The 23,106-nt window shown below is 46.3% G+C and overlaps 7 protein-coding genes across 7 annotated transcripts; 1 reads left to right on the top strand and 6 right to left on the bottom strand.

The window, feature by feature from the left end:
- Positions 1 to 59: 59 nt before the first annotated feature.
- On the bottom strand, positions 60 to 3,596 carry N7495_000272 (ATP-dependent 3'-5' DNA helicase; the record flags this gene model as incomplete). Its single annotated transcript, XM_057202942.1, has 1 exon — positions 60 to 3,596. The coding sequence occupies one exon, from the start codon at positions 3,594 to 3,596 to the stop codon at positions 60 to 62; it is 3,537 nt and encodes a 1,178-aa protein (XP_057067015.1).
- A 618-nt stretch (positions 3,597 to 4,214) lies between these two features.
- On the top strand, positions 4,215 to 5,012 carry N7495_000271 (S-adenosyl-L-methionine-dependent methyltransferase; the record flags this gene model as incomplete). The annotated part of the gene is made up of 1 exon (XM_057202941.1): positions 4,215 to 5,012. One exon carries the CDS (start codon positions 4,215 to 4,217, stop codon positions 5,010 to 5,012), a length of 798 nt encoding a protein of 265 aa, XP_057067014.1.
- Positions 5,013 to 5,420: 408 nt separating this feature from the next.
- N7495_000270 (DEAD-box ATP-dependent RNA helicase DBP2) lies at positions 5,421 to 7,998 on the bottom strand (the record flags this gene model as incomplete). Its single annotated transcript, XM_057202940.1, has 6 exons — positions 5,421 to 5,678; positions 5,737 to 5,834; positions 6,360 to 6,467; positions 6,522 to 6,732; positions 6,775 to 7,726; positions 7,952 to 7,998. 6 exons carry the CDS (start codon positions 7,996 to 7,998, stop codon positions 5,421 to 5,423), a joined length of 1,674 nt encoding a protein of 557 aa, XP_057067013.1.
- A 312-nt stretch (positions 7,999 to 8,310) lies between these two features.
- On the bottom strand, positions 8,311 to 10,381 carry N7495_000269 (uncharacterized protein; the record flags this gene model as incomplete). Its single annotated transcript, XM_057202939.1, has 9 exons — positions 8,311 to 8,435; positions 8,503 to 8,718; positions 8,784 to 8,892; positions 8,944 to 9,009; positions 9,065 to 9,215; positions 9,285 to 9,835; positions 9,884 to 9,966; positions 10,013 to 10,194; positions 10,329 to 10,381. 9 exons carry the CDS (start codon positions 10,379 to 10,381, stop codon positions 8,311 to 8,313), a joined length of 1,536 nt encoding a protein of 511 aa, XP_057067012.1.
- Positions 10,382 to 10,615: 234 nt separating this feature from the next.
- On the bottom strand, positions 10,616 to 12,909 carry N7495_000268 (DNA polymerase alpha catalytic subunit; the record flags this gene model as incomplete). Its single annotated transcript, XM_057202938.1, has 2 exons — positions 10,616 to 11,596; positions 11,650 to 12,909. The coding sequence occupies 2 exons, from the start codon at positions 12,907 to 12,909 to the stop codon at positions 10,616 to 10,618; spliced, it is 2,241 nt and encodes a 746-aa protein (XP_057067011.1).
- A 72-nt stretch (positions 12,910 to 12,981) lies between these two features.
- N7495_000267 (uncharacterized protein) lies at positions 12,982 to 15,167 on the bottom strand (the record flags this gene model as incomplete). Its single annotated transcript, XM_057202937.1, has 2 exons — positions 12,982 to 14,727; positions 14,781 to 15,167. 2 exons carry the CDS (start codon positions 15,165 to 15,167, stop codon positions 12,982 to 12,984), a joined length of 2,133 nt encoding a protein of 710 aa, XP_057067010.1.
- Positions 15,168 to 17,320: 2,153 nt separating this feature from the next.
- N7495_000266 (SGNH/GDSL hydrolase family protein) lies at positions 17,321 to 18,423 on the bottom strand (the record flags this gene model as incomplete). The annotated part of the gene is made up of 3 exons (XM_057202936.1): positions 17,321 to 17,954; positions 18,012 to 18,151; positions 18,211 to 18,423. 3 exons carry the CDS (start codon positions 18,421 to 18,423, stop codon positions 17,321 to 17,323), a joined length of 987 nt encoding a protein of 328 aa, XP_057067009.1.
- Positions 18,424 to 23,106: the final 4,683 nt, after the last annotated feature.

Here is a 23,106-nt window from a genome sequence, read left to right as displayed (position 1 = left end):
ATATCTAAAAAACTTCTTAAGCTTACGTTCTATTAATACTTTAGGTAATTTCTATGTCTTCACTGGTCAGCCCAGTTTCTTAGGTTTCGCCAGGATTCATCCCCAGTCTTCCATGGGACAAACCCAATCCGCAACGATTCTTTCAAATAGTTCCACTCGTCGGCTTCTTTTCCTAGGGTTCCCCAGGATTCCTCAGTCTTCCATGGGACACGCTCGGCTGGAACGATTGTCTCCAATCCACCTACCAGTTCACCCCCATTTTCGACGTTGACCTCCTCACCCCACGGCAAGTTATCCACGTCAACATCCCATCCAAGAATGCATCGTAAGATAACGCCCGCGCCAGCTTTGCTCATCACCAAATTCGACTCCTTGCACCGATCATCGCATACACACTCCACACATCCCTGCGGATTAACACATGGACAATCGTCAATGCGCGCTACGGCACGACGAAGAAGTAGTTCTATGAACTCAAATGCCTTTTTTGCGATTCCAGAACCACAGGCTCCGCCCTTTGCATCGTAGAATGTCAGACGAGCTGGGCGTTGGCGGGAGGGTGGCTGGAGTAGTTTTGCCGGATTCGCCCGCTCACTGGCTGAGAGGTTGTTGGCGGCACTGAGTCGGCGCCCGAGTTCTTTCTTGGCTACTTTGCATTCTGTGCAGACGTCGCCGGGCGATGAGATCACGAACGTTGGTAGGAGAGATAGCACTGCGTGTTCGGCTGAGTGAATTGCCGCGGCAATGTTGAGATTGTGAGACTTCAGGATATTCAAGGCGGAGGTTGGGACATCGAGCCACATTCCCTTGGTCAGGCGGGTGATGGGTGGGTTATTGACTTCGACGGCGTCAAGGATAGCGCCGCGCTTGTCGATCTTGAAGAAGCCGTAGACGACAGAGTGAATCTGAATAGATCCCCAAAAGGCTCGAGATTCATCTACACCGACGGCGTGCATGAACTCGAGTTCGATGGGATCGATGTTTGTGAAATCGCGTTGCATCGTGCTCCATTCGACTTGCACGCGCACTACTCGCGCAAAGTAACGTTCTGTGTTCAATTCTTGGACTAGGTAGCTCTGACCTTGGTGAAGGAAGATGCCGCCTTCGTAGATTGTGAAGAATGCGCGTGAGGCTTCTACTTCCTCTAGCACTATGTTTCGATTGTTGGTTGCGTCAATGACGGCGAATTTCTGATCTTCGGAGTCGCGAATTGCGACGCATTTGGACGGACTGGGATGAAATCTATTATGGCAATGGAAGAAACCCAAGTTATCCTCAACCAGGCGGGTTGCAGCGAGCGCAAATAGTTGCTTGCCAAAGTAGATGTAGTCTCTATCTGGTCGAATGGCCATCTCGTTAGCTGCACATTGTACATGCCCTTCCAATATGAGCTCGTTTTCCAGATCAATTTGGAGCTCACAGTTCGGCTTGGTAAAGATCTCGTCTGGGTTCCGCATGTAGTGTTGATCCGTTGGGTATCTATCTCCCACTAGCACAGAAAGGGAATCCTTGTTGCGCCGCCCGGCTCTGCCGCTTTGCTGGCGAAGATTAGAGATTGAATATGGAAAGCCAAGAGTGATGACTGCGTCTAAAGACCCAATATCAACACCCAGCTCCAAAGCATTCGTAGCCACAATTCCCAACAATTGCCCTTCGAACATTTCCTTCTCGATTCGACGTCGGTCTTGAGGACTGTAACCACCTCGGTAGCCCATGATCATATTACCAATTTCAGGGTGATTGAGAGCTTTTAATTCGCTCCGTACAGCCTGCAGAAGAATCTCACATATTTTTCTGATCCGGCAGAAGGCAATTGCACGCACTCCGCGGAGGATAAGTTGGCAGAATAGTCGTGCGGCTTCAGCAATGCTGTCACCACGGCCAGAAGATGGATCGGTGGGGTCTTTGAATGGAGTGTTCCAACATAAGAATTCTTTTCGGCCGGAAGGAGAGCCATCGAAATCAATCAACTTCACATCATCGATGCCAAATATCGACTTCATATGCTCTTCGGGGTTCGCTACAGTAGCAGAGCAGGATATGAACTTGATATGGTGGTTCCCCAAGGCAAAGCAAAGTCTTCGAAGACGTCGCATCACAAAGGCGACGTGGGAACCAAATAGGCCATTGTAGACATGAAGTTCATCGACGACCACAAACTTCAAATTTCTCAGAAAAGTCCGCCAGGAGCTTTCTTGGGGCAAGATGGTAATGTGTAGCATGTCCGGGTTGGTGAAAATGATTCGTGCCTGATCTCGGATGTGGTTTCGACTTTCCATGGGGGTATCACCGTCGAATGTCTCAACCATGCTGTGCTGCAGACCATTCATGTATTGTAGAAGATCCATCATGCTGCGCTTTTGGTCTTGGGCTAAGGCTTTGGTGGGGAAAATGTAGAGACCCCTGCTCTCAGAATCCTGCTCGAGTTCGTGCAGCATCGGGATTTGATAGATGAGCGATTTCCCAGAGCTTGTGGAGGTAGACACAATCACATTGTGGCCTTCGTACAGGTAATTGATCGCTTCCGCTTGATGAGAGTAAAGTTCAGTAATGCCTCTAGAGTTGTATAGGGCATTGACCAGGTCCTGTGATAGCAGAAATGTTAAATCATCATAAACGGGTGTTTTAGCGGGGAGAACTCGATGACCGTCCGGCACAATCTGGGAATGGTACCAATCCATCGCGCGAATTTCCTCAATGATTTCTGCAACGGACTTGCGCTCCCTGGGAATTGTCGGCGGTGCTTTCCCTTTATTGGCAATTGTTTCAGGTTCAGGAATCTTAGGCAGAAAAGCCTCTTTCTCATGCTCCAATTCCATCCACGGGTCGACGCCCTGATCTTTACAGCGAACTAAAAATGCATCAACGGCGTCTGAAAACTTCGCATTGCGCTTGTCGATCAGCTTGGACATCTGTTGTTGACTGTAAACGGGCATTTTCAGGTCCTCATATCTCAACCGACGGTAAGCATTCAATGGCTCTCCAGTCTTTGGATCAACTACTTCTCGCTTGAGATCTCCGCCCACGAATTCGAACAGAAGGACATGTGTCCCACTACCCGAGTCATGATTCCATGCCGCGTTGCCACTTGTCAACTCCTCTGCAGTCCATGCAACTCGTTGTTTGGTTAAACCGTCATCATCAGTCATTACGTCGAGACTTGCTTCGTCCACATATTCGAAGCGTACAGCCCATGGAATCAAAACCTTCATTCGTGCCACATCTTCAACTGTAAATTCTCGATTTGGGCCGAGTTGGGCCTGCACCGATTTCTTGAGGTTGTTAAACGTGGTTGCAAAGTGTTTACGTGCCTGACAAAATGTATACACGATGTTCAGGGCACGGTGAATTTGCACTAAGCGTTTGAAAGTATCAGGCCATGGTGCAGACGGCTTGGTATTCTTAGTGAGACTGTTTTCCTTGTCAGTTTTTTTCTTCTTCGGCGGATTGTTATCGGAGTCTGTTGAATCACTCGAACCAGCATCTAGTGAAGCGTTCAAGCTCGAAGCTGTAGCGACGGCGGAAGCTTGCTCATCATCGCTCTTTTTACGTTTCAGTGAATCAAAATTATCTGTAGTAGATGAGGAGTCCGGCATGTTGATGTGGCATTGTGATTTGCAAAAGATGAAAGTTGTAGGATCTAGATAATACAAATCAAAACACGTCGAAATACGCGAAGTCACGTGCTCTAATATGATCTTAATCCAACTCACATTGCAGTTGCGTCATGGCTCAGCGGACTAACTACTATAGGTTCGATTTCCAGACTTATGTTCAATGAGAACCATTCCGAAGGTGGTTCGATGCTAAGTCTACATCATTCCGATTATCGGCACTTATCCCGAGCTGTATCAAGGGGAGGCGACTTCGCTTTTTAATTTTGATGAAGCCGCTTATCCATTATCGAAGGACTTGCATGAGATTTGAAGATGTTTGGCCGATCTAGGATAAATGAAATCATACGGTGTACTTTAAACGATCTGTAATATGATCATTTAAATGCTCAACTTCCGATATCGCAACGTTTGGTCTTATATCTACCTCTAAACATTCAAAGCTTCCAAAGTTCAAACTCACCACCTTCAGATCTTGAACTTTGAATCTTGGAAGTGTACCCAGGTATTCTTTCCAACGTTCTCTCTTCAATGTTTTGCATCAAATCCACAGCCCAAAGATTGCTTTCGCCAAAAGCTTTCCCCGCATCAATCAGAAACATGTCAACAACAAGAGCCATACCAGCTCACGACTGGAGTGCGGCACAATATCTCAAATTTGAAGATGAGCGCACTCAACCAGCTCGTGATTTACTCGCCCGCGTTCCTCTCCAGTCACCTAAGACAGTGGTCGACCTAGGCTGCGGACCTGGAAATTCTACCACCGTATTGGAGACTCGTTATCCCAATGCGCAAATAATAGGCATGGACTCATCACCGGACATGATACGCAAAGCCAAAGCCACCCACCCACATCTAGAATTCTCAGTTGGAGACTTGAATTCGTATTCGCCGCCAAAATCAGTTGATCTCTTCTTTTCCAATGCCGTCTTCCAGTGGCTTGGTAAAGAGGAGCGGATTAATATCATCAGGCGACTGATGGAAACACAGCAGTCTGGTGGTGTGTTTGCTTTCCAGGTACCAGATAATCTTACTGAACCAGTGCATGCTCTCATGCGGGAAGTCGCTCAGGATGGACCTTGGGCCGCGACTTTGGCCACTGTCGGACGGGATTCTATCCAGACACCACAGGAAATCTATGATCAGCTTAAGCCTATCTCATCAGCGGTTCATCTATTCCATACAAGCTACTATCATTCGCTTGAGAGCCATGAGGCTATTATTGAGTGGGTCAAGGGTACTGCCCTTAGGCCATACGTTAACCCATTGCAACCACTAGAGAAAGAGGAGTATTTGCAGGAGTATTTGGAACGTCTGAGAAAGGCATATCCGAAACTAGTCGACGGTCGAGTCTTGCTTCGCTATCCAAGGTTGTTCATGGTCGCCGTGAAAAAATAATGTATGAGAGATATTGATATTGGGCCTAAGAATTGATGTACAAGAACAAACCTCACGCGGAAAAACCTAGAATATACTACAAGAGTAAAAGTAATTACGATTTGAAATTAAAATTAAGGGCCATTGATGGCAAGATCACTAATATGAAATGATAAGGAACTTTTTGCGAAGAAAATAAACATAAAGTGGCCACTTGAGACCATGCTCTAAAATCGTCGTGAGAGCTGCATGTTGAGCTCATCGATGAAGACATGAAACTAAAAGATCATGCTCCTGGGTAAGACTGTCTATGACACCCAAAAACGCCGTATTACGCACCGGGAGTGAAGAAAGCAAAAAAAAAAAAAAAACCAGGGCAACCATCTACCGTTAAGGTGTTCCCAACATACTAGACACTGGCGAAATGGATCACCAACGGCTGTTGCCAAGTGGAGCGGAGTTACCAGCTGAACCGCCTCCGTAACCGCCACCACCACCACCTCGGCGGCCCCAGCCTCCACGTCCACGGCCACCTCCGCGACCATATCGGCCACCGCCGCCGCCGCCGCCAAAGCGAACCATCTCCGAGAGACGGGGATCAATCTGCTGCTTAGCCTCGGTGAGGATGGTAACCAGGTCACGAGCTTGCTTAGAGTCAGCGGTAGTGAAGAAGGTAATTGCAGTTCCCTATGGTAATAAAAGAGGTTAGTATATATATAAAAAAATAAGCAGACTTGTGACCCACAGTGTTTCCGGCACGACCAGTACGACCAATACGGTGAACGTAATCCTCCGAGTTGTTGGGGTAGTCATAGTTCAGCACGTGAGTAATATCGCGCACATCTTTTTACAGAAATCTTGTTAGCAAATCGAGCATTCCGGGGGGATGAGATTAGTAAAAGAGAGCCCTTTCTCGGCTGTGGACTTGATGCATCACTGCTCTCTGCACCTGGAGTTCATTGAAAAAGAAAAATTCTTCAACAAAATTCGAGTGAGGGAAGCGAGTCCATGGATTGACGGTAAGATCACGGCCCTAGAGAAACCTTGGAAAATGCAGCTTTTCAACAGTTCAAGAACAACTTTTCTGAGACGTCATGATCCAACTCGCTGGAGAGTTGGCAAACAAAAGAGAAATTCCTGTGAGGACTGCTGTCTGTTATGCTGCATCGTGAGTCCAAGGCCTTCCTGGTAAAAGATAACCATTTGAGATGACCTGACGTTCCACATGGACGCGTCGTGTGTAAAGACAACACGCTTCAAGAGAGTTAAGCATCGTGCCGTTGTATCACACAACATTTCAACACGAGTGAGTTTTGTCAAGGGTCCCTTTATGGGGGAAAGGGAGGGGGAGATGGATAGGGTACATACCAATACCACGGGAAGCCACGTCAGTGGCCACCATGATGGGGCTCTTGCCCTGCTTGAATTCATTGAGAACCCAGTCACGCTCCTGCTGCTGCTTGTCTCCGTGGATGGCTAAGAAATAGGATCAGTTATAATGAACATCAAGAGGAAACAGAAGGTACATACAAAGAGCAGGCCAGCCATCCTGGCGGAGGAATCGAGTAATGTCGTCAGCGACGCGCTTGGTACCGGTGAAGATGATAATCTTGTTGGAGCGGTCTTCCATAATCTTTTCCATGTGCTTGATCATGCGATCACGCTTCTCGAAGTCGGAAACAACCTCAACGATTTGGGTGATGCGGTGGTTAGCCGACAATTCAGGCGAACCGACGTTCACCTGGATGAAGTCGTTAAGGAAATCAGAGGCCAGCTGGCGCACATCCTTGGGCCAAGTGGCGGACCACATGCAAGTTTGACGGTCAGGGCGAATCTGACTGATGATCTTGCGAATCTGGGGCTCGAAACCCATGTCGAGCATGCGATCAGCCTCGTCAAGAACGAGATAAGTGACACGGCGCAGATTAGTGCGACCGGCCTCCAGCATGTCGATCAGACGACCAGGAGTAGCGATACAGACCTCAACACCGCGGGTCAAATCACGGATCTGGGGACCCTTGGGCACACCACCGTAAACACAGGTGTTGCGAATGCGGGAAGACTTGCCGAACTTGGTAATCTCGGCCTGAATCTGAACAGCAAGCTCACGAGTGGGAGCAAGAACAAGAACGATAGGACCATCACCCTGAGCCAAGAGTGGCTGGGCGTTAATGTGAACAATGGCGGGAAGACAGTAGGTGAGAGTCTTTCCGGAACCGGTCTCGGCAACACCGACAACGTCACGACCGGAGAGGGCCATGGGCCAACCCTGAGCCTGAATAGCGGTAGGGTTGGGGAAACCCTGGGCCTTGACCTCGGAAAGAACGTACTGGGGGAAGCCAGCCTCATCGAAGTTCTCAACGGGGCGAGGGACGTTCACACCCTGAACAACCATCTGCTTCTCTTTGCGGAAAGCATCAATTTCCTCCTGGGAACGAGCAGTGACATCCGGGTGCTCGCTATAGAAAGACTTTTCGAACTTGGGCATGGTGTCAAGATCTGCAAAGTTATTGTTAGAACCATCGGATTCAAACCCAGGGATGATACTATGTTGAGATTGAAACTTACCCCAGTCTTGCTTCTTCAAGCCGGAGCCCAGGTTTGACATGCGATCACCACCCTGGCCACCCTGGAAGCCTCCTCGGCCACCACCTCCGTAGCCGCCCTGGCCACCACCATGGCCACCACCATAGCCACCGCCGTTGGAGTATCCATTGTTCCCACCATCGCGTGAGCTGGATAGAGAATCCGGTTAGCCAGTGAAATAATTTTGGATTCAAAAATAATAATAAAAATTGTAGGAGACGCGAAGCCCAACCATCAGCCCAATGCCGCCCTAAACGCCATAGAGCAATGACGTATATTGAATGGGCTAAGCCAGAAGAATACACGACTTATAGACATTCGAACGAAGACGTTGTGGAAGATTTTTTTGGATACAACAAAGTGAAGAGACTTACCGGTAGGAATCACCGCCGCGAGAATAACCACCACCACCGTAAGACATGTTGGCAATGGTTTGAAGAAGTTTTGAGTAATGGAAAGGGATTACTCAAGGGATTATGAAGGGGGGAAAGGAAAAGAGAAAAGGAAGGGATGAAGAAAGTGAATTCTAGGATGAAGGAAAGAACAACTTATCAGGGGAGAAAGAGGAGGCAAATTTGGCGGGAAGAAAATTTTTGGTAGTTTCAAGACCCACTTTTATTTACTGCCGGCAAAAACAGCTTTGCCGGGCGGTGTATACGAAGAAAATGAGATTTTTGTTTAGTTGTACATTCCAAGGTTAAATCTGATCAGGTAAATAGTAGTTAATTTCTACTCAAATCTTTTCACTCAATCCCATAGCCCAGAAGCTAATCTCAAGCTCCGTCGCTCGAATAAAGATCTTGATCAATTCCTCCATGCGGCTAGGCGATACCTTGTGCACATGATCCTCCAGTAGAGCTTTTATATAAAAATGAGCGATTAGCTTTGCTTAGAGTAGAATCTTGAGATTGGGGCTTGAGATTACCTGATCCAATCTCGACAGCCTCCACATAGTCATCGGCGACGTAGTTCTCAATCCATTTCCAGTAGTGGTTCCCTTCCCGAAGACTACCTTTATCTTCGTATAGTCGTTTTGCAATTGCGCCGTATCCAATCAAACAGGGAGCGAGAGCCATCTGAAGTGCAAGCCAATCCTCTGATTGACCGATATCGAGAATGTATCGGCTGTATGCAGTACATGCTATTGAAAATTCGGGTTAGAACAGATTCAACGCACATGCACGAATATAGATACAGGCATCATACCGAGGGTTTCTGGATGGGACTCAATTTCCTCTTTGGAAAGGCCGAAAGAGGCGCAATAATCAAGGTGTAAAGACATTTCACGCTGAATATGCAGTATAATGCGAGCAGACTGGATCAAAGTTAGAATTGGAAACCCTGTACACGAAACATTGACACTCACAGCCGCTATTGACTCCATGTTGTGGGACTTATAAGAAGCCAGCGCATTGGAACGAGCAAATTGAACCTGTGTTGACTGATGAGAGGCTACCCTGAGATTCATAGTGAAAAAAAACATTTACCAAGTAGAGATAATCCTGTACAAGGTACTCCTTGAAACGCTCCAAGGGGAGCGTGCCTTTGCCTAGGCCTTTGACAAAGTCATGATGGGTGAACCGCTCCCATAATTTCTGGACATCTGGGCGATCCAGCATATATTCAATGAACCGACCTCTAGAGGAGAGCCAGATTAGTAAATATTGACGTCAGTAAATTCAACTTTGGTTGGAGTTGATCACATACGGCGCAAATGGCATGGTGTAGATCGAGTGAAAATGGTTGATCGGACCACTTCCCTTACCAAGATCGGAACTAGTTCTAATTCCGGCTTCAACAAATCGAACCGCATTACGCACAGCTCGCTTCATATCTTGTCCCAGAGCAAGGTTGGCGGCAATTGCCGAAGCAAGTGAGCAGCCAGTACCGTGCGTGTTCTTCGAAATCAAATAGCCGGTCTCAAAGAATTTCGTGACGTTAGTTTCCCCATCGTAGAGAATGTCAACGACCGCTGTTGCCTCTTCAGGATTCAGGGCCCTTTTGTGCTCTTTGGTCAGTGGGATATGACCTCCCTTGAGAAGCACTGCTCTCGGACCTAAGCAACAGACCTGCTTGGCCAGTTGAACCATGCCAGCCAGATCCTCCGGCTCGGAAGAATCGATACCTGCATCCTGGAGCAAAAGCTGAGCTTCCGGGATATTAGGTGTAAGAACAGTGGCGATAGGGAGCAACTTGGTGCGTAGCACCTTCACAGCTTTCTCCGGTAGCAAGCGAGCTCCGCTGGTCGACACCATTACCTTTCAAGTAGTTAGCAGGGTCCTAGACTAGAGGGTATAGTGTAATACCGGATCCAGCACCAAGTATGGCACTTTGTAGATTGTCAATGCCTCTACAATGGCATCAATTGTCTCAGCAGACGACAGCATTCCTGTTCTTAGTTAGTTTAGAGAATCAGATTATCGAGAATAACTAACCCAATTTCACTACATCGGCACCAACATCTTCAAGGCCAGCAATGATCTGCTTTTTCACAAACTGTGGTGGGACAACAAAGATATCTTGCACACCTAGTGTGTTTTGTGCGGTCAATCCGGTTGTAGCCGTAAGAGCATAGCAACCATGGGCAGCAAGGACCCTTTGATCAGCTTCTAGGCCACTATAAATTGCGACTGATCAGTATCGGCTCAGAACGCAAACGTTCCCAAGGACATATGGAACTTTGCGGGAACACCAAATTACCCACTCCGTGTTCATGCAGCCTTTCCTTTTGGGGTTAGATTTAGTACTCACGCGCCACCAGAGCTATCAGAACCTGCAATTACAAGCACCCGCTTGGTAGACATGCTGGAACCAATTGAATGTTTTGGTAAAATTAAATGGAAAGGAAAGACCGAAAACTTTCCCTGGTCAGAGAAAAGCGGGGAAAACGGCACGAACATACGATAAGACCGAATTTGTTTACCGATGGCAACATCTACGTCAAAATGATATCAATCTAGGTATATAAACGCATTGCTTCATTTGTAAAAACTTCATAAAAATTAACTATTTGCAAATTTGAAGCGCCACCAGGGCAATTATTGCATCATGAAACGGAACAAAGTATCCATCTCAACCCACTGTCGGCCGCACTTCTTTAGGTATCCATCAACCACTGTCTTAATCGTAGCAAACCGATTTCGGTTGAATTCAGCAAGTGCTGCGAGACTATCTTTTTTCTCTCCAGATTCTTTGTTGGCTGCAATCTTGGCCTTTTCCACGTCCCAGAGTCCAGAGAAGTAGAGCAGCTGGTTGTAGATCCGCTTCTCGCTGAACTCGTACGACATTCGACCAGAGCATCCTTCAGCATGTCCACGTGGTCCTAGACAGCGATGGCCAGCGACACTAATTTGGCGAGTCCGGTTACCACAAGCCGAATCATCGCAAACAAGCCAGCCCTCGTAGTATTGAGCTGTTTGTTCGCGAATCTGGTTTTCCAGCTGTGCAATGATTGTAATGACTGCGAATGGTTTCTCGCAGTTTTGGTTGGGGCAAACAATACCATTAGCAGTACACATCTGCGTAGACCCGGCCAGCCCTTCAAACACCGATGATTCCTTGCAGAATCGGCATTTCAGGGTCAGTCGAACGGAGTCCGCGAACCGAACGGAATCTGGAATCTGCGACTCGAGCGGGAATATCTCGGCGTTTTGTGAGTTGGTAGAACTTGACGTGTTGATTTGATATTTGCGAGCGTCAAGCCCCAAGCACTCGGCCAGACGAACGGCATCAGTACCTGGGATTGGAGCACACAGACGTTCGATCGGAGGGAATATTTGCTTGAGAAGATAGAATTCGACATCAGGCTTCAGACCCGAGTCCGGCTTGAGCACATCTTGTGGGGTATACGAGCGCTTTGCTGGGGGTAAGGATGATGTCTCTGAGTCTCCACTAGTGACAATGTAGGAAATAACATCATTGGGCCGAATGTTCTTGCCCCGGGCGATTTCCCGAAGAGCAACCTGTGCAGGGGGCATGGTCTCTTTGTTCGGGTATTCACTTGGTCTTTTCGATAGTTTCTATCAGAATAAGGTTAGCAGATCAACTTCAGTCTGAGGTCTGTCTGACATACCGTGTAAATAACATATTTCTGAACAGGAATTGTAAACTCCTTCATCTTCCCTGCAAGTTCACGCAGGTACTCGTGGACATTGTTGAGAACGACTTCTTGATCCTCCCCAGAAAGAATTTCGTTCAAAAGTTTTGATGAGACTTCTTTCGAAAGAGCACAGTATTCACGTCGCTTCATGTCAAGACCCTTTACTTCAAGCTTCTCTACATACTTGCCATCCACCTCAGTCATGTTCACAGCGGCGTACTTCTTCTTTGCATGCAACAGCAGACGACGGAAAACATTGTCAATGTCGATCTCGAGCAGTCGGTATCGCTCATTGACAGATCTTTTGAACTCTTCACCGACCTTCAGCGCCTCGCTCATGGTGTCCATGTTCGTGTTGATCATTACGGAATCAGTATCACCATAGATGACCCGTAGCTGTTTGCTCTCGGCCAACTCCTTGGTGCTCCTCAAGATCTCACGTCCCTTGAAGGTGGTGAGCATTGCCAGGGGTCGAGCGTAAAATCGACTCTGTGTGTATCCCAGACAACCGTACATGGAGTTGGCAGTCAGCTTAAAGGCAAGCTGCTTCGTGTCCCATAAAGCAAGCTGCTCAGCTGTAGCACGCTTGTCTTTCATAAGCTTCTTCACCTCGCGACGACGACCGACTAGAGTAGCAATGAGCTTGGGTAGAATGCCCTGTTCTTGGTCGGAGGATGGGATCTCCGGAACCTTCTCTTCGTTCTCGTTTTCTGCTGCAGATGTTCGGTCGACGGTGGTAAAACAAATGTTGTACTCCTGAATGATACTTGGATAAAGACTGTTGAAATCCATGACCAGAATAAATCGGTCATACAGGCCTTTCTCAGGCTCGAAAACGAGACCACCCTTATATTTGTCTTTCTTTTTCTTGTCACCGCCCTCATCGTCGTCGCCATCCTGCATCTTTTCTTCGGCCTTTTGTAGACGAGAAGAATACTTGTCAGGGCAGATGTATTTGTTCTTGTGGAACTCGTGAAGCAGAATGTACTCGTTTCGCTCTGCGCGAGTACCACTTAGCGTACGTGCCCAGGAATTACCGGCAATATTTGTCAGGACCTTAGTCAACGGCAGCATCTGCAACTTCAACACAAGAGCAGCGATGAAGTAAGTATCTGTGTCACAGTGATTGACGAAATTCATGAGACCGTCCTTGGTTGAAGCCCATGACTTCAGGGCTGCTTCAACATCCAGATCTTGGCGATTGTTACCCTCTCCAAGGTAAAGTTGGCTCATTTCTGTCAAGCTCCATGCTTGGCACTTCATCATAAGAGACTGTTGTTTTCAGAGTTAGTTAGTTTATCTATATCATTCTTCTTCTTCTGGGGAAAAACTTGCCTTGCCCATATCGTTAGCAACGTCACACATGAGACGACCAGCAATAAGCTGTCTCTCGGCGAAGAAGCCCCCGCCACCTCTGTTGAGATTTTTAGGCCATTCACCACGTCTGAGTCTACCAATACGATGCCATCCGGGAGTTTTATTCTCTCGCAAACGACTGAGAAGAATACCCAGATCTACATCCTGCAATTGGTGACCCATGATCACATCCGGATCCATTTTCTCGAACAAGGCCAGGAATTTGCTGAGAAGGAACTGCTCGCTCTTCTCCAGGATGAAGGTGCCTCGTTGCTTTCGACATTCAGCCTCAAAGTGCATCGGATATGAAGATGCAGATGGACGCATTACAGTGAAGGTTTTGCAGGGAAGTTTCTCTGGGGGGGTGGTATCAGACAGAGAAACATTTTCGTAAACTCTGGCACTAGCCAGGAGAATTTCCTGCTTATTTTCTTTACTGTTGAGCTGGGTTCGGAACGAAAGACTCATGAGCGTCAGAGGTGGCATATCCAAGTTCTCAGAATCTGGAACCGGGGTGATAAGTGCTGGTTTAGAGGCCTGGCACTCAAACTTGCACCAGGAAGCATTGTTGACGGCAGAGAAATCAGCTTCCCCGATCTTCAACCAGCAAGGGCCCATGATGTTCTTCCAAAGAACGAACTGCTCAAAAAGTGCAGTGTTGGTACCGAAAACGTTCGAGAAAGTCTCTCCCTTGACGTCCATTGGAAGTGTGGGTTTGTCATATGGATAAAGAAGCTTGAGATACTCTGTTTCTTTCGGAACACCAGGCATTTCAAATGCATACTTTCGCGTGCAGGGTTTGATTTTGTGCATTCCCACTCGCATTTTCGTCATCATCTCATCCACTTCACCGTAGACATCCTCCATCCCAACTTCCTCATCCATCTCCCTTCCATGCTTTGTCCGGCGCTCGCGGGGAAGGAAGTAGAGCTTGCGTAAGATATTATCAACCTTGACGAAGGCGCTAGTATATGTGCCATTCTGTTTGTTTTTCACCTTTCCAAACAAGCAGAGACTACCATTAACTTCAGTATAGTCCAGCCAGAAGAAATGAAGACTGCCATCTTCTTCAACTACATCCTGAGCACGCAGCTTCCCGAAAGAAGAGCGCATTTCCGGAGCCGGGCTACTTAGAACATTCAGCTTGCTTCTCACATTATTCCACGAAGGTTCGACAACTTCGGGTAATGCTTTCGTTGGAGAGGAGCTTGCTAGTATAGGGAGAGGCTCCTTCTTGAGCTTTGGAGGTGGTCGACTACCAGTCATATTGACGCTCTGCATCTTGACACTGGAAGATCCAGTAGCCTCCGTGACGTCCATCATGTCAATATCCTCATCGTCTGAGATCTCAGACTTGATTTGGACCATGCTCTTGCGTTCTACGGCCTTGGTGACGGGAGATGATGGCATGGGGTCACTCATGTGCACATCATCGTCATCGGCCACAGGAACGATGTCGTCAGAATGGAGTTGTGGTTGATATTTTACCGGGGAGCTTGGCATTTCGTTTTCATCCATTGCTTGGTATTTCTCTGATCGTTTCTTTTCGGATAGAGGTGGGGACAAAACGCGAACTTTTCGACGTGCCTCGGACTTGATAATGTTCTGAGTAGGGGCGCGTTTGGAAACGACGTTCGTATCTACCTCACCCAGTAGATCCGCCATAAAAGCGTCATCCGCTGCAGATGCAACTGGCTATTCAAAGTTTAGCAAGGAGTTTGTAGCAACAAGCAGAACACCGCACACACCTTCGGCTTGGGAGCTGATGCTGCACCATTACCCTTGTTGAAGTACTTGGAGATACCATTGGTAATCTTCTCTTGTCGCTGTTTCTCTTCTTCTTCACGTTTTCTTTTGGAGACTTTACTGCGTGCGGGTAGTTCGTCGTCCTCGTCGCTGTAATCGGCCGTTTGTTCGTTCCATACTTCTCGGCCATCGTCTGCGTAGCCAGCGCCGTTATCATCTACAACAAAGTCGTCTTCATCTAGACGACTGCGAATGACTTTCTTATAGCCCTCATCGTCAACCTCCTCATAGATGTCGCCTTGTTCCTCAATCTCGTAGGTCGCCAAACGCTTCTTTCCGGAGGCACGGAGAGCACGCAGCTCGGCCAATTTTTCACGAGCAGAAGACATGGTGGCTTAATATTTCGAATGTTTATCCATAAGCGTCCTCACAATAATAATGGGGTTGCGGGGGAAAGGGAGGATAACTAAGAAAGATCGGAAGATCGCGACCACATGCAAGGCTCGTGTTTGGACGCGCTCTCAGCACGCGTTTAAGTGGTGGACCTTAAATGGCCTCAGGCATAAAGGCAGCCAATTTCATGTGGGGCTTTTCCTGTTTCAGCTATCATTGTTTTTATAACGTGCGTATTCCCTCATCAACTTCTTGTTATCTCTCCAGCTTTCTTGTTCCCTGTTCCTCGGAGTAATATGATAATACTTGGAGCACCTGCATATGTTTGAGAGAAAGTTTATCGAAAAGAGGTCCAATGCGATGGTAGACGTACCTAGAGAAAGAGTCATGCAGCGAGCGAAAAAAAGCTCCAATTGACGTATATGAATGAATGTACTCAATGTTTGAATACGAGTGAATGGGGTAGCATAACTAGATGCAGAAAAAATTTGAGATGCGATTATTGTGACGCAGAAAGTGAAGAGATTATCGATGACTACATATGGTCGAAGTACCCCCAATGCGAAGCAAAGGGCGACGAAAGCAACAGATCCAGATTGCAATCAAAAAAGTGGTAGAAAATATCGGTAACCCCAGATTCTCTACATACGAGAAACATAAAGCAGAAAGCCCAGGTGCGAAGAGAGCACTAAATGCGCGGTCAATCCTTGGAATGCGTCTCCAATGATATATCTAGGTACATTTGCTCGTACTGAAGGAAAGAATGAGAAATAATGGGCTCACTCAGAGGGACACCTTATCGTGATTTTTTCGAGCCATATGGCTGCATTAGCTATCCATTAAATTTTCATTTTTGATTTCTCCCCTGTAATAGAGAGGCCTATTCTACTTTCGAGGCTTGCTGGGCTGTCTGATACCATGGCTCCATGCCCATTTAAGAATTATCATTGAAATTCTGAATTAATCCACAAAAGTGTAGGTGGCTAGCTTCACTAGGGGTGATATAAGACTGGGAAAACTAGTATTCCAAATAGGGAACCTCTCATAATGAACGTGAACAGAGAACTAAGCCCAAGTAAAGAACCAATCCAGACCAAAAAACTGCGCTGGACAAGAGCAATGGACCAAAGCAGAGAGACGAACGCACCCAATCTCCTTAGTAGCCTTTTGACCACCCACTCGAACCCAGTGAAGGTAGCGGGGTTTTGGGGCTTCCAAGGTGATTCGAAAAAATCACGATTGTTATTCTCCCGTCTCACGGTAAGGGCAGCTGTACGAATATCTAGGTCCATTTGTGTCCTCTTTGCTCGATGTGCTGCAAACCCTGTGCCGTAAATTTCAGTATCTATATTCGCCTTCATGCCTTGGCTCGCCACAAGGTAATGGTTACCCTGCTGAATATCTTCAGGGACTCGAGCAATACCGGTCAGGAGAACAAAGACGAAACTTGACGTGTGTAATGCCTAGCTATATTCTTGACTAGCACTGCGCTTGCTAATTACCTAGGTATGCCAAGACTGTACTAAGTCAAGAGTTCAAACTGAATTGGGTTGGTTGAACAAGGGTAGCCCCCTCCTTCTGGATAAGAGCTACATTTGGTGCTAGCAGCATAGCCTTAGTTTGAGTGCTCTGGGCTTGTCTATGCCGTATGCCCATTACACTCTCTCGAATGCGCCGACAAAATAGTCGCCACGCAACTAATTATTCACTCAAGCACATCTATTAAACGGGAATGATCATTTCCATGGATAGCCATGACAAGTGGAGACCTCGGGTTCGCCTTCTAGGGTTTTGGGATGCCCGCCATCAACGAAGTTTATGACTGATAGTTACACTTGGGTATGGAAACTTCTGGAAAGCAATGTCGTATCAACTCCGGAAGTGTTATAGAGAAAAAGTAATATTAGGGCGAGAACTGCTTAGGTGGAAAGTGAAGTAATTGATGAGTATCAGAGGTTCTGACTATTATGCTAAAACTAAACTAAAGATCACATACCAATGGTGTATGTGAGTAATCCCAAATTACCTGGGGCCAGATTATGTCCATCTCAGGTATGGTATTTTTGGAAATATCTTATTTGTGTCTTTATCAATACTCCCGAGCTCTCAATACATTAATCAGCATCAAATTATCCCGAGGTCGTTTTGCCTAACTCTCCAACCACGCCTGCAGTACAGTAGCCAAGATGCGATGCACATGGCTGGTCATATGTCCCGTATTGAACCAGAAATACTCATCCAAAGGCGTCGGACATCCATACTTCAAATAGTTCACCGCAATATCAGGCTGATCATATCCAGCACAGAATCCAGTTGTATTTACAATCCCAAACTTCCCCGGATCATCCAAAATCCCACTCAATCTCTCATGCGCATCAAAAACCCATATCTCAACATCCCCTTTCCGCGCCTTGAACTGCGCTGCTTGCTCCGAAAGGGCAGAATTATACCAAGCGACCTGAGTTGCGTTAGGGCTTGCCGAGCCCGATTTCACATTCTCGGGCGTACGATCTAGTGGTGGCAGGTTCATGAACAGGTATGATCTGTAGCCGAGAGCGTAGAGCTCGTCCACGGAGGCGAAGAGGGTGGCTGTTAGATTTGAGTAGAAGGCTGGAAAATTGATGTTGTATTTTGCGGAGTCTGATATGTCGTTTATCCCGATCCAGATTGCTGTTAGGGTTTCTTTTGCGCTGATGGTCTTTTGTATGGTCTTTGCGCCATAGTTTCGGAATTGTTTGATTTGGGTGACTATGTCTACGGAGAAGTTGTGGTGGAGGGGTGTACTTAGTCTGTTAGTATTAGACGTTGGACAATAGCCTTGGAGATAAGGAGAAACTTACTATTCTGATGAAATATCAGCACCAGCAAATGCAAAATTCCAAAGTTGTTTCTTGCAATCTAGTGGTGAATGCAGACCAGGCTCCACGGCGCAATCTGTGAGGAATTCCACCCAGTTAGGGCCTCCTTCTGCAGTTGAGGTCTATAAAGATCTAGATGTCAGTTGTAAGTATTTTCTGATAGTGTATAGAACTAACTTACTTGATTTTGGACTATCAGATCAGAAAGAAGAGCTCTTTCGTTATATGCGAGATTGAGATTGTCGCCGATGAAACTGTAATTTTGGTGGCCGTAGATTCCTTGGACATAGGTGTATGAGTCTCCAAATGCGAGTAGTGATTTTTTCGAGGACCAATTGAACTTTTCTTTCGTCAATGCGGTGGTGCAGGTGATCAGAGAGATTAGATTGAACAGACTTTTCATTAAAAGCAATTTGCACATCCCGAGGTGACATTCGAAGTTGATAGTTACAAATTTCTGATTCCGTAGACAATTTGATTGGAGTTTTCTAGTTTTATACTCCATACTACGAGGTCCGAGTCCTAAGTTCAGCCCCGCCATTGGCTCAACATCTGTGGTATTGCAGACGGGATTGATTTTCCCGTCGGCCTTATTTCTCCATACGCTGGGTTTCTAAGGTTCAAACTGGGATATAAGGCTTTGAATTTCCGCCAGTATCTCTGAAATTTGAAGAGACCTCGGGGGGTACAGCGCTCGATGGAATGGGATTGGCGGAAGATTAACAATCCTTTACCCTTTGACCTTTCCAATGATGTCTCTCATTCATGAATTTGTTCAAAAACTTGCGAGGTGAATCAACAGCTTGAAAATTTATCAGTGGCGCCCCTCGCCGAAAAAAGTACTGCTGTGTGATTTTGAGGTTCCTGGTCAAATTACAACGCTTGATTAACTAGGCAATAGTTATGACGCATTCACATTCCTACTTCAGAGCTGACTACGTAGATGGGTTGAGCACGAATGTTTTCAATCTTGGCAATTATGAACAGTCGGTGCCCAAGTAGTTTCATTCGTATATAATCATGGAACATGAATCACGGAAGTAAGTCGTTAATCTAGTTACTAGTTTGAATGCATTACAAAACCCATTGCCCATGTACTTCGGATACATTTTCCCGTTGAAGGTGCTAAATTGTGATAGATCCGATCTCGCGGCAGAACCAAAACCCAACCAGTTAGTTCAAAAAAAAGTGATCCCAAACTAGGGCGAACTTTCGGACTATATATGGCTTAGTGGTTGTAAATGAAGCGTAAAAATCTCCGAGATGCTAGTCCGAGGCCCTAACGGTCAAGATTTATGCTTAAATGGCCCACAATGAGGCTGTGCGGTTGCTAGTGTCGGTGGTTTCACAACATTCAATCCGTAACTCCGTAGAGAAATAAGCATACGCTAAGAAAGTGGTCAGTGGGACATGTTCGTTGGCTAAGGACTTACAGGGTATTTTGAATCGACTCTGAAACATGGACAGAGCTCTGGCATCTGACTCATCTTATTTCTCCCAGTTTGTAAGGGAGTAGTAACATTGTAGCCTTGGAAATTCCTTAGCTCTCGTCTCAAGATGAGTGGACAAGCTTCATGCAAAGGCAAGCTTGAAGACAAGCAATGTGCTACGTGCATCAACCGAGACGCTCTCCTATCCCGCTGCACAAGCGCCATTGACGTACATTTTGTCCAGGATCCAGGGTTGAGATTATACCAATAAAGTGTAGAGAAGCGTAGTAAAAGACTAAAAGGACAGAGGCCCAGATCTCGGGCCGCGGCCAATTGTCTGACCGGGCTTACCAGTTTAGCCGTGATATCCGGGTTTGGCCAACGAAGCCCCGCGACAGGATTTGCGCTAAGAAATTAGCCCCTTGTCATGCAATTGTAGTGCGTATTTCCAGTAGGCGTAGAATATGCATGGAAAATGTAACTCTGGTCGGATGGCATTACAAATTCGGGAACGGCTTTAGATCCCGGCATCGATTTCGATTTGCGCATTTTTTTTATTGGTGTTGAAAGAGTTTTATGAGCTGACCACCGAGTACTGATAAGACCGCGAGTTCAGCTTGTGGAGAGAACTAGGGATGGAGATCCAGATGTAGATTCCAAGGTTTTGATCACCATTTAATCAATCCTCGGCCTATTAACTAGGTGGTTTTTTGGGAAAGGTTAAATTAGACTGCCTTAGTCCATGATTCATGTTGACTAGTAAGGACCTTAGAGTTAAGGGGTTTATACTATGTACAGAGTCAAGATCTACCGAAGGAAGAGCGAGTAAGACTCTACCGTGTTTTTTTTTCTTTTTCTTTTTCTTTTACGAAATTAAAGCACTGGCCATGTCATGGCTGTGGCATTGAGTGGATGAAGTGGGCCAGGGGATAAAGTCAAATAATAATAAAAAAAAAGAAGAAAAAGAGAAAAGACAACATAAACGTGGCAGAAAAGGGTATTTTTGTCTTGTTAAAGCCGAATTAACAATGCCTCGTGACAACAGGTAGGGAATAATCTTGTTTGACGTTTTACTGAAGTACTGAAGTACTTGGTTACGTACTTAGGGCTACGGATGACTGCGCCGGAGTATAACCGAGCCCCTTCGGCTTTACAACACGGGTATAAAGAAAAAAAATGGACAAAAAACTGCGATTTTAAGCTACAGCCGCGGAAAGCGCATAACGGACCGATGAGAGACTTTTATTGAGTTGATTAACTAGCAGTTCTGACATTGTGATAGAATGGTGTTCTATTTAGCTTTTACCGCTATCAAGGATGTAGTTGAGTACTAATGAACGACGGACTTCTAACGGCAACCCAAATTGATCCACTTTTTCTTCGGAGGGATCGTCCGAGGTGACAAAGGTCCTGTAAGATTCACGGTCGGACTGTTGACTACAATCACAACAATGCGGCTCTGGCGTCCACTGCGCGCCAAACTTTGTACTAGTCGTGATCAACGAACGGGTGAAGGATGGAGCTCTTTGAAGAGGTTCCATACCGGAGCCTTGACTCAGTTTGCCGGCCGAAAAACGTTCAGCGATGCTTATCTGACTAGCAAAGGATTATGGAGTCATGTTCCCCTCCCAAATCGTGTCAAATGATAGAATGACTTCAGAATGTGGAGGACCCTCGGCAAGCGCCCGCTTGCCTGGGGAGGAGTCATGTTTGTTCCTTCGTCCGGAAGTGGAATGAACCAACTCCGCGCGGGGATCCCAATAACCAATCCCCTCGAACCAATCCCCTCGAACCAATCACTGAGGACACGGAGAGACAAGAAGAAGCTCATTCCGAGGTGGGAGCCTTGCAGCTGTCCGCAACCCCGTTTTCTCCCTATCTGACCCACTTTAGAGCGGTGGAAGATGTGGAATAATGTGATAGTGAAATAGAATCGGTGGAAGAGAGTTTAACGCAGCTAGGATGTTGGAAGCGCCGTGGATACCATCTCGTATATCTCTATACGGGGTGTCGAGGCGGGTAAGCAAACAGTCAACGATTTCCCAATTTCCAATTTCCAGAGATGATCGTATGATACTAAGATCCATGGATGGAAGATATCAAATCAAGCACTCACAGCTCACAGTGGAGACGTGATTTTGCCGCATCCCCTCCCAGACGCAAGAAAAAGGGGCATTTGTATCAGCGTTCTCCACCCAAGTATTCTGGATATAGTATGATAAAGGAACTGACTGTGTAACGGTGATTACGAGAGGATGATAGATCAAGAAGGGTGAATAATTATAATAGAAGTAATAAGAATAATAAATATCTAAATCCCTCTCCAGGACTGTGTTGAATACTATGGATGTGAAGAGAAGATAGAATGAACCAAAAGTACTAAATAACCGGCTTCAACCGCTACAAACTTAATGAACCGGGAATCCACCGAGTTCCCACTTATCAACTACTAGCCCTGGTCTACCCGAGTCTTGCTTCCCCCGACATGCACTATACCCCTTTCTTCTAGTTCAATTCTATCATACACTAAACCTATCTAGGATTCCATGCCCCGTTCCCACGGATGTTCCTCTCGGGCACGCCATTACCTTTTTCCCCCTCTTTCGTTCCCCTGGTCCATGCCCTTTACTATACAGTACTAGGACTAGTTATGCGATCTTGGTTGGTACCCACGGACTGACGCTAGGTTCACTCACTTTCGGCGGGTAGACTAAGAGAAGCTAAGCTAGTATCAACATTAATATACTACATAGCCAAAGTATCAAAGTAGAATATTCAGTCGTATTATCTAAGTAGTTAAATCGGTCTATGCGAATGTTTAATTATCTACCTATAGGTATGTTAAATAATAATGTTCGCCACTACTTTTTATCAACCCCTGGAGTTATGGATCCCGTAAATAACAATACAGTATCAAAGTAACAATGAAGCTAGGAAAAGAGAGGGGAAAGGGGGGGCATCAACAATTAATGCCGGACTTTAGTCATGGAATAGGGAATGGTCCGATACCTATTCTGGCTCGTTCGCTCTTTCTGTCTTTCCCTCTCTTAATCTTTTTTCCTTACTTCCTCCACTCTGATAGGATAAAATAGATATGATAAAATAAAATAATAAAATAAAATAAAATAAAATAAATAAAATCCATAATTTCACTCAAAAATACCAGATCCACTTTCTTGACTCCACCAACATCATCCACGAGGACTCTTCTTTTAGGGGCCCTTGTTCTCTGTTCTCTATTTTTTGCCTCCCCCATTTTCTCTCTCTCTATCTCTTTCACGGCTCGGACGCTACTAACTATCCTACCGCCTTGAGAACGAACTAAGCCTTTTAAGCATTCGGTGGTATCATCGTCTTTTTCTTAAACGCGCTCGGACAACGCGTCGTGATACTTGTTATTTTTTTTTCCAAACATCTTTTATTTTTAGATTAGGATCTCTTGAAAAAGTAAGTTTTTTTCCCTTGTTCTTGTTCTTGTCCATATACTTCTTCTTGTTCCCATACTTCTCTCGTGGTCGCCCCTACCGGTAGCCTTCTCGGGTCCCTTGCTTGGAACTTTGCCCGACTCGTCAATTTCCCCGATTCTCGCTTCTCTCTCTCTTTCTCATCCTTTTCCCTCTTTCACATCAACTAACTGGGGTCAATTG

Source organism: Penicillium taxi (genome assembly GCF_028828555.1).
Source record: "Penicillium taxi strain IBT 34144 chromosome Unknown utg000001l_segment0_segment0, whole genome shotgun sequence".
In the NCBI taxonomy this organism is placed as follows: Eukaryota; Fungi; Ascomycota; class Eurotiomycetes; order Eurotiales; family Aspergillaceae; genus Penicillium; species Penicillium taxi.
Note: the sequence above shows the minus strand (reverse complement) of the source record. Positions and strands in the feature narration are given on the sequence as shown.